The sequence below is a fragment of the Electrophorus electricus genome, chromosome 5, assembly GCF_013358815.1.
Source record: "Electrophorus electricus isolate fEleEle1 chromosome 5, fEleEle1.pri, whole genome shotgun sequence".
Classification (NCBI taxonomy): domain Eukaryota; kingdom Metazoa; phylum Chordata; class Actinopteri; order Gymnotiformes; family Gymnotidae; genus Electrophorus; species Electrophorus electricus.
In genome coordinates this window covers 17,435,768-17,451,611 of record NC_049539.1, presented here as the reverse complement: position 1 = coordinate 17,451,611, position 15,844 = coordinate 17,435,768, and the positions used below count along the sequence as shown (strand labels likewise).

At 37.9% G+C, this 15,844-nt stretch overlaps 1 protein-coding gene across 9 annotated transcripts; it reads left to right on the top strand.

Annotated features, from left to right (window-relative positions):
• Positions 1–3,111: 3,111 nt before the first annotated feature.
• Positions 3,112–13,317, top strand: LOC113576943. 9 transcript variants are annotated; one of them, XR_004776116.1, is made up of 10 exons: positions 3,124–3,197; positions 4,720–4,809; positions 5,298–5,395; positions 5,939–5,960; positions 6,462–6,518; positions 6,841–7,143; positions 7,325–7,603; positions 9,435–9,530; positions 12,131–12,428; positions 12,462–13,317. XR_004776116.1 is itself a non-coding variant. In XM_027009333.2 (10 exons), exons 3-10 carry the CDS (start codon positions 5,381–5,383, stop codon positions 12,137–12,139), a joined length of 867 nt encoding a protein of 288 aa, XP_026865134.1. In that variant the 5' UTR covers positions 3,124–3,197; positions 4,720–4,809; positions 5,298–5,380; the 3' UTR covers positions 12,140–12,218. The 9 variants fall into 9 exon arrangements, 8 of the variants coding, with proteins under 8 accessions (XP_026865132.2, XP_026865134.1, XP_026865124.2 ...); XM_027009333.2 differs by lacking the exon at positions 12,462–13,317 and adding an exon at positions 10,465–10,550 and having other exon boundaries at positions 12,131–12,218; XM_027009323.2 differs by having other exon boundaries at positions 12,131–13,317.
• Positions 13,318–15,844: the final 2,527 nt, after the last annotated feature.

Sequence of the window (15,844 nt, the reverse complement as noted above, 5' to 3'; positions counted from 1 at the left end):
ACACAAACATGCACTCTACACCTATCTCTCACATACACACTCTTTCTCCTTTCTCACACACACACACACACATAATATACCTGTCTCTCTCTCTCTCTCTCTGTCTCTCTTTCTCTCTCTCTCTCTCTCTCTCTCTCAATAAAAGTCATCCTTTATTGATGATGTGATTTCTTGAGTGATGGTTAACATGAAAATAGTGTTATTTAGTGAGGACCTGCAGGAGAAGAGAAATGTACTGTAAGTATTTGAGTTTAAATATTGTTCTTATAACATGTTTCTAGAGTTTAGGTTTAATGTTTATCTGGCCAGGAAAGTTTGTTTATTTGAACTAAGTAGGTAATGTCATGGAATGCTCCCCTCCCCACTAGTCTTGTTTGTAACTGCACCTTTGTACTTAGCATACGCCTGCACCTGGTTTAAGCTGGTAATGTAGTGATGGACGGATGAAGCCCTATTGTGCCGAAGATTTGATGCATTGGAGTATTGAAATCCGACATCAAAGAAGAAAAAAAAAATTATTGCAGCCTGCAGATCAACCCTGCGAAGCGTGTTAATGCTGTTTGGTCTTACAATTCAACTCGTGTCTGTTCTGAGCCGCTGAAAATCATGTTTAATTATTAAGATACTGCAATAAATGCTTGAATGTTGTCATTATTGATTGTAGAATGTATAAGGCCTATGGAAAATAAATATCTGTCATATATTAGCAACAAAGTAACCACTCACCTGTGAATCATGAGACCATGATTTTATAAGGAATATGAGGGGTATATAGAGAATATAAAAATTGTCTACAAAGTTTGAAAATATGATCTGAGGAAGCACATTGCTTGGGGATAGTGACTGTGGAATTTAATTAATTGTGCTTGTGGTTAACTGGGAACAGAACATAATGCAGAAGAGGAGTTAGTGTTTGGTTCAATAAACTGAGCCCAAAAGAACAGTTATGCTGACAAATTTTTATTTGAGAATAAACGTTTCTCCACAGTGTTGGGTTTAAGTATTTCACCAGCCTTTGGGAAAACTCTCTCACATGGCACAGATGAGGCTGGGGTTCAGAGGTTCAGAGCAACCTGAAACAGATGTGGATAAACTGGCTTGTGTGCCCAGCACTTCAGAGGATCCTCTGACCTTGGCAAGTGTGCATCTCTTATGTACCTACAGTACAGTTTACAAAATACAAAGTATTGTATTTCAGCAGCTAAAAAAAATCAGTAATACATATATTTTACCTCTGCAATAGCACTTGCATTTGCACTGGGAGTTCGCTGCCCTGCATCTATGTGGCTATCAAGCAGGCCCCAAAGATTCCTATCCTGCAGCACATCGGGAGCATGTGGTGGTGGCGGCACTGTTGGGACAGATTCCAGGGCATTGCAGGCTCAAAGCAGCTGGCTCATTCTCTGGTTAGCCTTTCCACTGCTGCATGAGCATTGCTTACATTACAGAAACCTAGTTCCTTGTATCTAGGGTCCAGCAATGCGGCTAAAGATATGGCAGTCATCTTCTCTATGACAGAAAATTCATTATTTAAATTGTTTTTAATGTCGCTGGCCAGTTTTGCACCAATGTGATGCTTGATTTCCACACACTGTCTGACACTATGCTGTTGTAGCATCTTCACTAGAGGAATGACTTTAGAGCCTAAGACCCTTTTCTCTTAAGATAATTCCACTGTACCTTGATGCAGTGGCCAGAGTGCTTGGATACACTGATTGATTATTTCATACTCCTCTGCTGAAAAGGTAACAAGATCAGTATTTAGGCTGATCAGAGTTGTTGCCAGTGGTTCCCTTTGATCATAAAGTCTTTGAAGCATGTTAAAAGTATTGTTCCATCTAGTGTCTACCTCCTGAATGAGCTTGAGCTTTGGCCTGCCCATTTGATCCTGAATCTCACACAATAATTTCTTTAGCCATAGTGCTTGATTTAAAATGCCCTACAATTCTTCTTGCTCTATTGTGAATGTCTTCAAGCTCTGCAGTTTGTGCAAGAGACTTCTTCGCAAAAAGGTAATGTGGTAAAAAAGGTAATGTGGCACAGATTTAATTGCATTGCACAGGCAGTCATGTTTGCTGCACAGTCAGTGACCAGGCTTTTAACTTTTGACCTTATTCCCCATTCAGCCATTAGGGTTTCTTTTGCTTCAGCAATGTGAGCTGCTGTGTGGGTTTTGGGAAATGTTGTTGCCCCTAAAAGAACAGTTGAAAGCTCCGCCTCATCTGTGATGAAGTGACATGTCAAAGCAAGGTAAGCATCCATGCTTATGGATGTCCACATGTCAGCTGTTAGACTGACGGCTGACACTGTCCCTAATTCAGCTATGGCGTTCTGTTTGGTAGCCTTGTATTTTTGGTCCGATTTTTCTTTCAAAGATTTCCTGCTTGGAATTGTGAAGCTTCATCCAGCTGTTGTTGTCTAGACACTGTAAAAGAATAATGAAAAGAATCCAACAAATGGACAAACATAAATATTTGCATTTAGATAAATTGCATAAAAACTGAATGTTCTACTCACATTTACTTTAAGCAATTATTATATTTCATGATACATTATTTTATAAAGGTGACAGAAATATATTTGTAATTAAAATAAAGTAATTAAAAGTAACAAATTTGCTGAGTTACGAAATATATATATATTTTTTTTTAATGTTGGAACTGTTTTACAGTGGATCTATGTTTTTATTGAATGGAAGATTATACAATAATGAAATATGATACCAAATGGTGAAATCTAATTTTTGCCACCAGTATGTGGTGTTGATGTGCTCTCATGTTTAGCACGAAGGTGTCTCAGCATTGCGGACGTGTTGTTATTAAAGGACAACAATGCCGACATCGCACCTTTAAAAATACGACATTTAATTAGAATAACACTCGTTATGGTTTATGTAAAATAACACAATAAGATACATTATGTTTAGTACTTACCCTATTTCTGGATATCAAAATTTTCCTAATATTTTGGAACACTTATTTGATGTAGAAGTTTCAATATATAAATGCCTCTCTGCCACAGAAAAGGCGCTCAGGATTTTATTGTCCCTTAAATAGTCATTGAGATATGCGACCAGTCCCGTATTCATATAAGGAGGTGAGTGACGCAATATAAGAGCGCCCGATCAGGAAGCGTTTTATTGACGTTTTATCGAACGATATTTTGTTTTCTCCTTTTGAGTTAATGCGATCAATGAGGTAGGGAGGTTTTATGTTATACGTATAACTTATTAGATATGCTAGTGAGCTATATAACAGATAATATGCTAAGATAGCTAACGTTTTATTGAACGTTCGAGCTCATTTTCGCTTAACGGCATATAGCCTGTTGTAAAGTGTATTTTGTGTTTGTGCGATCTGTTTTAATAGTTGTTCTCTGTGAGAATGCTTTCTGTATTGCACTAAATCATGTTAGGATTCGTCTACTTTATTTATATACTTCTCACGGCATGTTTGACTATATCTGCTGAAAGGCACAACGTGGATGGCTGCTCCTTTTATTTTTATTAAAACAACCAGCCAAATTCATATCAATGAAAAATTAATCTGCCCAGTTATGCAGGTACATTAGCGTGCGCAGAGCAGTAAGCTTAGCTACCGTTTGTCACCACATCACACATGCCAAAAAGAAAACTGACTTAATACAATGTTTGCCTTTTACTTTTAATGCTTACGTTTTACATTTAAATACTATGTACAATTATGATGGTAGGCTACCCATAGCATTGTTTCCTTTTACATCTTACATTCCTTTTAATATCTGAACTATTGTCTCACGACTAGCAGTAGTTCAATATGCTTCACCTCCTCTGATGCGACTGTTTGATTAATATTAATATCAATATCAATATCAACAAATGCCCTGTATATCCCAAAAGACAGATGCAGGTTATTTATTTATTTATATAAATAAATAACTTCTGTAGTTTAGGCATGACCCTGTAGTAAAATATCTCGCTGCCAGACACACTTCTAGAGGAGAGGAAGAAAGACAGAGAGCAGAGAAGAGATGACTGGAGAAGAGAGGAGAGGAGAGATGACTGGAGAAGAGAGGAGAGGAGAGATGACTAGAGAGCAGGGTGTGGAAAAGATATGACCGGAAAGCAGATTAGTATATAGCAGGAGAGGAGAAGACAAGTGGAGAGGTTAAAACTAGAAGAGAGCAGAGCAGTTGCCCCAAGTGTACTTGTAAGTAAACAAAAACATCAATTTCCTAAACATTGGTTAATGTCTGGACTTGTCTTCGTATAACAATGCATGGATTTCTGCTTATATGCATATCATTGCACTTTATTAGTCCCATAATAATAATAATAATGTATTATTATTATTATTTCATCCCATGAGTTAGTGAATTCCATGGCCCCTGGATAGATGTTCAGTTCAAGGCTATGGCCTTGAAATACACATGCAACCGAGAGAGGCTTTGAGGACACCACTTTACTACATTTTGTAATGACTAATACAACAGAAATAGATACCTTAAGCGAGGTAAATGTAGCACAGAAAAAGAAACGTGAGCGATTTCACTGAATGTCGAGATTGTGCGTGTAATATTCCCTATTTATGCCGGTAGCGTCATTGCATTCTGTCATTCTGTGCAATGTTGTTTTGATCTTCCGTCACTCTACACACTACTACTTACAATAAGATTTACCATAAGTGTCTGTGGTGCAACCGAATGTGTCGTTAATTTAAAACTAACTACTCTCATTATAAGGTGTAAGATGGACTTTACACCCTAATTTACAGTCGAACATCCATTCAGCTGGTGCAACTGGCTGCTGATCTCTGATCCAAGTGGGCCTAGGTGATTTTACATTTTATCACATGGTTTTCTCCAATATCACATGAGCTTCTATTCACATAGACCATATTACATACTACCCCAAGAAAAAAGGGGGCACAGCTAACTAACCATCCTCCGTTACCTGTTGCGTTTTATATCAGCTAAATTGCATTTTTATGAATAGACAGTCCATATTATGTGCCGCTACAAGCGGACGTATTTGTTCTTTACAGTGTTTTTTTTGTTTCGTTTTTTTTATTTGTTTGTTTGTTTGTTTTTTTTAATGAGACTAGCTAGGAAAGGATAGTGTAGTCTGATGAGTATTGATAAATATCTGATATGTCTGCTATATCATAGAGATGCGAATATAAGTACTTGCAACATTTTGATCAACTGAATTGTAGACGTCTGTATTCACAATGTCAGAGCGTGAATTCTGTTTCTAATTATGTAAATCATCTGGCTAGGTTACATAAAGGAGTGTCTCACTATCCCATTTCATTCCTTAGTACACAGACATATTTTGATGCCATCCAGCTGAAACTTTGCTAAGGCCACTGAACGAACATCAGTATGGATCAACTGTTATCAAATGTTTTATCGACAGGTAGGCTTACTCATGTTTACCCATGCTAAAGTTATTAAAATGGCTTTCACACTTTACCAAATGTACCATCTCTCAGAGCAAGCAGACCTGAGTGCAAAAAAAAAAAAAAAAAAGCTCTTGTGTGAACTTCATTTCGAAGTCTGGTGTGCACCAAAATAAGCAGACAGAGGCCACCTCTGCAGGTGGGCCTCACTCCATTTCAAATCGAGTTCTGGTGTGGGCCGTTTAAAGTATGAGCACAGTATGAACCAAAGGCATCCAAACACAGGATGTGATGTCACAAGATGTGACATTAGACATTCCTTTGGGTAGGGCCAGTGTGATTCCAAGGCTGTTTCTCAGTCCTTCCCTGTATGTGTGTGTTATCTGCACATTTGTGTGTTTGAAGGGAAGTCAGCCTCATATACAGCCCTTTTATAAATGATTCAGGTTTGTTACATGTATATCTTTATGCGGATTCTGTTTCTATGGGATCTTGCGTGGTGTACCTGAAAGGGAAAATGTTAAAGAAAACCAAACTGAATTTTCCTCATCATTCCACAGGTGTTGTCTTTGTATTTAACAGGTGAGAAATTGTGAAATTTGAAATGTTTAGTTTTGTAGCATCTTTCCCTTTTCAGGCTAATTCTATGATTCTGATTGGCTTCTCGTTGTGGTGGTATATTAAACAAATGACCTGGTGCACTTGCGTTAACACTCCCACTAATGAAACCTTCATGACTGTGTTGTCACATGTGCTTTCACCTTCTCACCAAATGTTAGGCCTTGTGACATACTAAAATTCAAAAGGGTGTTTAGGGTGTTTTTTATGCTAGTCATCACTGATGTCTTTCACTGTACACTTAAATTTTGAATAAAGTAAACTTTTTCCGTTAATGTTTGTTAACTAGACCTATGTAGTACTTTTTATTTTTAGGTGGAAAGCTTCTCACAGTTGTCAGCTTCACTACAAAGACATTGCGAGTGCAGTTGTGGAGTCTTAAGTGAATTGTTGTGTGACAACTCTTCCAATGAAGGCCAAAATGTTTACCTTACAGCCCTCAACACCTTTCCTATGTTTTTTCAGACCCAAAGGCAATTTCTTCCCAGTGGTTCTTCCTACTCTTCATAGGCCTGCCAGTCAGTGAGTATCAGATTATATCAATATACATATTCAAGGCCTTCTCACTGTATCTTTAGAAACCATGGTTCATGTAAAAATATGATGGCTATTAATTTGTATACCTCTAGCAATTATAGAAGTAATACTCAACTAATATATACACACGCACACTCCTAGTAAAATAATAGATTTCAGGTCCCACAATATCCCATATGGCCAGATAAAGCTCTGGTGAAGTCCCATGAGGGCAAAGAGATTTCCCATTTTCTAGTGAGCAGACAACTAAATACCGAAGTTTCTCTTCTACATCCCCAACCATTCTATTTCTTCTGCAATTGCCCAGGGTTATCGTCTGCTTCTGACTTCAGTATTACAACAGCACAACTCTATGAGCCTGCTTCTCTTCCCTGCTACCACCAGTGCTCTGGGGAACTCAAGTGGCTGACTTCAAGAGAGCAGACTGTTGTAGCCACGTGTGACCAACACAACCGATGCAGGGCTAAGGAAGGTTTTGAGATGTCCTACGAGCAGTTCCGAAAGGGAAATCTCAGCATGACAGTCACTTCAGCTGATCACAGTAAAAAATGCTGGTACATCGCTGCCTGCAACGGACAGAAAGTCTGCGACTGTAGCCTTTTAATTCAGCGTGAGTAGTTTTTTTTTTTTTTCCATTGCTTTTTTATATGTATATATATTACATATGTGTTACATAAATATTACATATTTACATGTGTGTGTGTAAATGCAGCTGACTTTGTTCGCTGGTTCATTAAAGGAAGGGAATATGTCTGTGCCTATGTCTAATATGTCTCCCATACCCTTTGCAGCTGTTCATTCTTCCATCGTGTTCATAAGTGGCCAGACTCTTTCCCTAGACCTTCACACCATGCTTCCATTAAATGTGAAGTTTGAAGGAGAAGACAGTTCTGGGAATTGCACGTTAAATGGCCGGTATTTGGAGTGCACAGCTAAATACAAAGGTCGGGTCAACATCATTAATAACCTCCTGGTGCTGACTGCTCTGACCCCATCAGACACTGGATTTTGTATCGTGCGAGAACTTGAGACTGGAGACTTGGTGGCCAACATCACAATCACAGTCATGGGTAAGAAACTTTGCAGACATTACTAATTGGGCCTCCCTCTGTGTGAGATACATTTGTGTCGTTTGTACACTAATTAGTATACATTAAACTGTGGATATTTTATGGCCAAAAGTATGTGGACACGTAGCTGATATTCACACATGTAATTTTGACTGCCTGTGGGGTTGAAGGTCAGTGGAGTTTCTCCTTGGAAATTTCTTTAAATCATATCTTTATCGACCTTAATTTGTGTATAGGGGCACAGTAATTCTAAAATAGGAAAGGGCCTTCCCTAAACTGTTCTCACCAAGATGGATTCATATAATTGTCTAAAATCTCTGTATGCTGTTGTATTAACTTTACCCACTGGATCAATTGGGACTAGCCCAGACCCCAAAACACACTCCCAGACTCCCGGGGGTGGGGTGGCAGCAGGCGCAGGTGCAGGTACATATACATAAAACTACTTGAAACAAATGTATTTATTAGTTAACAGGACCAGTACCAATTGCCTTCGGAGCCTAATTGGCCATATAATCTTATTTCTTTCCATTCCACTGTTCCTTACAAATAAAATGTATTTTATAATGTTAAAAATATGGTCGTTTAATAAATGAAAATCAGTTGCTATAAAAATCCACTAGACACTTTTCAGTACTTTTGATGTACCCAGGTATACCTTCCTGAAGATCAGTCTGTTTTAGACCTGGGTTTGAGTCCTGGGTATGGTGGCTGCCTTCAGACTTCGTTATACATGGTGTCAGAAGTGGGATGGCAGTGATGCCATCGGGAGCGTGCCCAAGGTTGATGAGCCCACCCCTGCTGTGAGGGGATGGTGTAGCCCGGTGTAAGGACCCCTGATGGAAAGGGCAGATGTGTGCGGAGAGACATGTGGACAGTGTCACGCACAGCGGACACTCCCCGGAGGTGAAGGCAGCGTGACAGGGACCGTCCCCTCCGAAGGGGAGGATGGGGTGATGGAGACTGTCACTTAGGAAGGTTAAATGGGTGCAGTTGTCAGAACTCATTTTTAACTCCTGTCAGACCTTCGTTCGAGTACCGGGTAGGGTCGCTGCCTTCAGCCTTTTGTTACATGTGTGAGTGTAAGGAGACTAAATTACGTAAAATTATTTTTACGTCCATGCTGTATGCAGACAATGGCATCTCTGTCATCTGTGTTTGAGCATTTTAGGTCTTGTTAAGGTTCCATGGAAAAGGTCATATAGAAAGTAAACTTAATGTATCCTCTCTGGCCTTATGGTAATGTGAAGCAGCTACAGACGCATACTGAAAAGCAGCCTGACCAGTAGTGTGTGCACATGGTCAACCAATTCTGGCGCATGAGAAGGTGGGCAAGAGAATAATATACACAATGTAACTGAGGCACTTTTCTCAGATGTGAGAAACCTCCCATCAGAGATTTTCCTAAACAGAAGCCTTTTGAAATATATCTATTGAATATCTATACCTTTTGAAATTCAGTTCGCATAATGCATAATGCAATTCTGCCCTTGACTTGCTCACTGGGAGCTTGGACTCAGACATTTGTAAAGCTCCTTTGTGCCAACAGCTGTTGTAAAAATGCTGTATAAATACATTTGACTTTGACATTTTTCTGATGATCAGACATGCCATGTTTATGTCATAAGTACTTATGAAGTAGTCACTGATTGAATGCAGACCTGTTATTTAAATAAAAACATAATACACTGTAAGAAAATGATGCTTATCCATGACAAGTCATTTGTTATTTAAAGTACTCAGAATCTTAGCGCTGACCCAAGTTTTCTGTTTAACTTTTGCATGATTTATAACCTACTTGCAAATTCTGTGTTTATCATATTTACATTAGTGAAAAACAACAAGAAATCGAATGAGGACACACTTGTCTCACAGCTTGAGGTCAAGACATTTGACATCATGCGTATCTCCACAGCTGCTTTTAATGGTAGGAACTAATACAGTATTTGACTTTCCTGGGATTTTAATGGTCTTGCAATAAGGGGTACCTAGTCTGGCCAGTACTTTAAATGCCACACGCCCCAATCCCCATGCCCCCCAGTTCTCATAGTTTACACTGTTCAAACTGAGCACCAAGCCCCTTTCGTCTGTGATGGTGGTACACTGGCTTGCAATGGTGGGTGCTTGAAGCGTCAAGGGTTAAATACAAAAACTAAAAATGTCTTCCTAACTAAAAAGGTTGCCCCTTCTCTGTGGTTCCTGTAGCAATGCCCCACCATGTATTCTTTTGTTTTGGTTTCTTGTCTCACCATGTTCTTTCTGGTTGTTTTGGTTCTGTGCCCTGCCTTCACCACGCCTCTCACTTGTTCTGCTGTTGTTGTGTAATCGGGCCCAGGTGTCTCCTAAGAAATCTCCAGTGAAATCTGCTGTATTTAAACCCTGTGGTTTCCCTGTCTTGAGACTATTCATTGTTTGATGTTTCGCATGCTCAAGTTCTTTTTGTTATGCATTCTGCTCGTTTCTGTGACTGATTCCTCTGGCTTTTTGACCCTGGACCGTCCCTATGATGACCACTCTGGATTTGCCCTTAGCAAATGTCATTCCTTTAAGCACTTGTGTAATTTTAATTTCCTTTTTTTTTCCTCTGGAGAGCAGTCATAGTTTACACTGCTCAAATTGAGCATAAAGTCCCTTTCGGCTGTGATGGTGGTATGCTGGCTTGCATGTTGGAGGTTTTAGCTTTGCATTAGTATTATTGGCAGTGGAACTAGGACACTAAACTGCAGAATACCAGGTTTCTTTTCTGAGTAATGTTTTTCATGCCATTTTGCAACCATGCTGTTGATGTGGTATTTATATGGTGTTGAACCTTTTAATGAGTCAGAATCTTTTTGGCTCATCCTTATTTTTATCTATTCCAGTCCTTCTGCTCTTGCTGTTGATCAGATGTCTGCATCCTGAGTGTGGCTTCTGTATTTCTCCATTTAAACTCTTCAGTGAAATAGTGGTACTTTTACTCATTTTAACTTGTTTGGTTTCTTCGGCCTGCTATTTGTGGCTTGGAAAGTGCTGTTGTCATAGCACAAATGTCAGCATAATCACTTGTGTTTCTAGCATGAGCTCATCTTCATAATCTACTTACTTCTTTTGTATTTTTTCATTTTCTATGTGCCTGATTTTGTGATGCCTAGTTGCTGTGCAGTGGTTATAACTGGTGGTCACCTTAATCTTAACTTCAGTTAATTTTCATTTCAGTTTATGCTTTTTACATAAACCCACATTCAAAAAGATGACTTCTAGCTGCTAGTCTTGTCATGATACTAAAATGTTACTTTGATACAGTACTTTGAAATGTATTGCCATCAATACCACTCTTAGTACCAAAAGCAGATTAAAAAAAAATCTTTTAGGTGAACATGTCCAAATAAACATAATTTTTCTCTTGACTTCATTCTTGTTCAAAAACATACACTTTGATGTTCAAAATTCTAATAATTAAAAGAGTGGTATGGTAATTTTACATAACCCTAATGGGGACATTTCAAATAATGCCCAACTATCAGCCTTATATGGACTTATGCATATTAACCTTTACGCATATTAACTTTTATGTATGACCACTCTTTTATAATTTTGTGGCTACTCTTTTATAATGTTGACTAATAATGATTAGCCTGTGTTGGTCAATTGGAAGTGCATTTGATGTGAATAGTATCTGTGGGAGATGAGTATTGTATATTATTGTAACGTCAGAATATTCAGTATCGACATACACCAACACTTATTGCTGTCACCTTCACAGCTCTCTTGTGTGTGCACGGTTAAGAGAGCATTTAGCACATAGTGCAGTTTGAAAAACTTGCTAGCACAATTTGCTAGCCATCATCCAACTCTTCATCAACAGTCAGTTTCTGACCACAGCACTGCCATTGGCTGGACATTTGTTTCTGAGATGGACCACTCTCAACCCAGTAGTAGCAATGACAATAAACCCAAGCAGTGCTGCTCTACCTGAAACTCAAATCAGTAATACACTCTCTATAGTGCCCGTATCAAGGTACTGTATTGAGAATGGTGTACCACCCAAATAACATCCAGTCAGCAGTCAGTATTCTAAGTGGATAAGACTTAAGCTGACACTCAGTGCGTGGCTTGCAGTGTAAATAAGATATAGGGCCTTTTTAAAATCACTGGTAAAGTGCTGCATCATTTATTAGTGTAAGTGCTTTTTGAATTAAATTGTCTTTGACAACTTTGTGTTTTTTTGATGATAAATATACCAGTACATGGAACTGATTACTTTGAAAATATTATAAAACTTGTCATAATAAATATCCCAGTATGCATATATAGTTGAATTTGTAATATCCAAATACAAATATTATACTTTCTGTGTATTTCTAGAGTTTCCTAACAAATTAGAATGGCTTTTTGATGATTTCATACCACTTTGATTAAACTTTGATTTGGCAAAGAAAAAATTCAGTTCAAATTAGAATGTCTGTAAACACATTAATTGGCTCTCACTATGTACAGTGCATTAGAAAATTTTGTGTATTCCTAACTCTTTGCTTTTTTTTTTTGCAGATGCATTGAGGAGTGAGGCCTGGAGAGAAGGATATAAACAGGCGATTAAGTCACTGTTACCTGCTGCCTTTTTGTTTGCCATTTTGACTGGCTTTTTGCTTGCAGTGCTAGTGAAACGTGTTCGGTGTGAGTTCTGAACAGAAAGGGTCATATAGATGATTTGCAGTATTTTGTAAATAAGCATGTGCAGACTGTGCAGCTGTATCACTTTCCTTTGCATCTATGCTTACTGGACACTTTATTAGCTTTACCTTTTCTTATAATTGCAGGTTTACTTAAACTGTTCTTGTAGATATAGGTTTATTAGGTTTAACTGTTCTTCTAGATATAGGTTTATTAGGTTTAACTGTTCTTGTAGATATAGGTTTATTAGGTTTAACTGTTCTTATAGATATAGGTTTATTAGGTTTAACTGTTCTTATAGATATAGGTTTATTAGGTTTAACTGTTCTTATAGATATAGGTTTATTAGGTTTAACTGTTCTTCTAGATATAGGTTTATTAGGTTTAACTGTTCTTCTAGATATAGGTTTATTAGGTTTAACTGTTCTTGTAGATATAGGTTTATTAGGTTTAACTGTTCTTCTAGATATAGGTTTATTAGGTTTAACTGTTCTTGTAGATATAGGTTTATTAGGTTTAACTGTTCTTCTAGATATAGGTTTATTAGGTTTAACTGTTCTTCTAGATATAGGTTTAGTAAGTTTTACGTTTTCTTATAGATTTAGCAACTCTGAGCCCCATAGATAAACAAAAAAGCTCCTGTGGCCCACAAAAACATTAAACTATTCTGATCATTTAAAATTTGATCACCTTTAACACAATAAACACATAAACACTAAAAAAGAAAATTCACTGAGATACTGCACTCAGAGAGACGGTTGCCCAACGGTTACTGCGCCCTATTTCACAGCCGCCCTCTATTCTGTTCATCACTGCCTCGGTTTTAGACCAAATCATTACTTTCTTCATTCAAAACTTGTACTGCATGTGCTTGAGCCTTAAAGACACAACTCCCAGAATGCAGAACTTCAGTTAGTAGCAAAGATACACAACACCCCAGCTCACCAAACTGCAATGTTGGTGAGATCTAACATATAAACATATGCACATATGCAGCTCGAAGTGGTTTTACAGTTCTTTACAATTGTACAGTATTTATTTTTTAATAAACAATGTTTAATTTATATAGTGCCTTTCTTATACTCAGGGTCACTTTTCAACAGTAAGTGAGGAGGAGGGGAAAATATTAGAGACTAAAGAAATTAGTAAGATAATAAATAAAATAACTTTAGTCATAGAAGTTTACTGTAATTCCGCATTGTAGCCAAAGCTGACGTCTTTTTATTATTTAGCTAGCTTCCCTGAGTAAGCTGTCCTCATTATGTAGCGGCAGCATGGCATCTATAACAAGTACACATATAGCACAAATGCACACATAAGATGAAACAGACACATACTTCAGGTGCCAAGCTTAGAGCTTGACTTTATCTATGGACATGAGATTTGAGAGCCATGATGCTGTACTGTAATCCACTTGCACTTTGACCTTTTACCTCCAGTGATGTGAAGTATTGTTTCCTTGTGATAACCTATTTTAATTTACTTTTTCTATTGCCAATTGATTGTATTTTTTCACTTCAAAATAAAGTTGAAAATAAATTCAGTTGGAGACTTGCTTTTGCCTCCTCCTTTTTCCCTGCAAATTTTTCGCCCGTGACACTTGAGATAGACCTGCTGTTTTTTGAATATACAAATTCATCAAAGTTCTCTGAAAGAACATTTCATTCAAGCAGCAATCAGGAATAATGTAACCAAGCAATATTTGTAAAAGTGATTATTAACTTTACATTTATTTCTATTAAGTGCAGCTCACATGAGTTGAGGAATCAGATTTCTATTTATTCCCTGAATCAACAAGTCCCCTACATGGAGGCAGCCGTTTTTAAAGTAGATTTAGTACAGAATCTCACTTGGCCACCAGGTGTCAGTATAATGGCTGTTTCACGATGTGAAAAATCAGCACTGTAATATTTCTCGTTTAATTAAAAATCTGTGTAAACACATTAATCAGCATAGTAATATTACACTATATAACTAAATTATTGCTTAAATTTATTTTATCTTGTCTTTGAAGTTCTGTAGCCTTGTGTTCTGACTTATATGACCATGTTCCTGTGTGCATCACAGAATCTAAAATCTGTTCCTGTTCAAACATTTAGGAATGTTTTAGGAATCCCCTTGGATAATCAGCCCACGTCCAGATCAGGATATATCTCATCTCATAATATACCATACACCTCAATCTTAAACACAATGGCTCGTTTGGTGCTTTGTCTAATATAAAAGCAGTACTCTTATTCTCATTCTGATTTTTTAATGGGTTGTGCTTGGCTTAATGGTTTTTACTTGTATGTTCTGTAGTAGTATTAAAATGTTTGTCATACCTATGACTCTAACATTTTGAGCAGATCACAAATTGCAAACATTTCCATAGCACACAGTATGTAGCATTGTTTACTTTTGATATAAAAGTCTAAGCATATATTTTTTTATTTATTTATGTCCTAAAACACTACATTACTTTGCCTTGCACTATTTTGCGCTTTAATGTCTAAAGCTTAGAAAAATGTTCTATAGAAAAGAAAGATAGTAAGTCCAGCAAAAATGTACTACAAAATCTTTTTACTTTGGTACTGTGCAACTAACAAGATACTAATCATCAATTAATCAGTTAATCCATGGATTTACTGCTTCATTGATGCCACAGAGGATTAGACAGTATTTCCACTCTTATAGGGGATGATTTTAGAATCAGTCTATGTAGACTAAGAAAGGCAAACCAGATTCCATTCAGGCGTTCTTTGCACAAGTATCCTGCAAATGACCAGCAGGGGGAGGCCAAACTCTCCGGACTCGCGGCGTGTTCCAGGGTGAACTTTGTTTCACAAAGAAGGCTCTTTATCTTTCTGTCTCCTTTTCACTCTCCGTCCAATCTGGAAACAAAAGTCTGAAGAAAAAATATTTTTGAATGTCTCTCCACAGATGGTTATCTATCAACCCACAGATGGGAATCTCTTCTCTCTCTCTCTCTCTCTCTCTCTCTCTCTCTCTCTCTCTCTCTCTCTCTCTCTCTCTCTCGATCTCTCTGTCTGTTTGTCTGTCTCGCTCTCGCTGTCTGTCTGTCTGCCCCTCTCTCTCTCTCTCTCTCTCTCTCTCTCTCTCTCTCTCTCTCTCTCTCTCTCTCTGGGACTTGGAGCAGGGGAGCCATGGGCACTTAGAAAGACGATATTACTCCATTTCCAAGTCTGGTACAAAGACACATTGTTTAGTAAGATAAACTCAGGTATGACTCCATTTAGGCCAAATTAGGCTGATTCAGATCACACACTTTTCCCTAACGGGAGAGTCATGATCCGGCTGCTCCGTGCCAGTTGCTCTTCCCAAATCCCGTTGTTGTTTTTTTTTTGTTTTTTTTTAATCATACCATGACTCTCTGGTCACTGGTGCTTTGCGCACAAGACAGCAAGTGAAAACACAGAACACTGATGTTTCTCCACAAAACCTTGTGTTTCTGCCACCCTGCATCAGTCATTCTCAAGCTCGTAGATCAGTTCACTTTGTGAAAGAATAACGAATCCATTTTAGCATTCAATATGTTCTTGAATTGCATGCTTGTGTCAGTGGAGACATGACAAGTACATTTAATGTCTA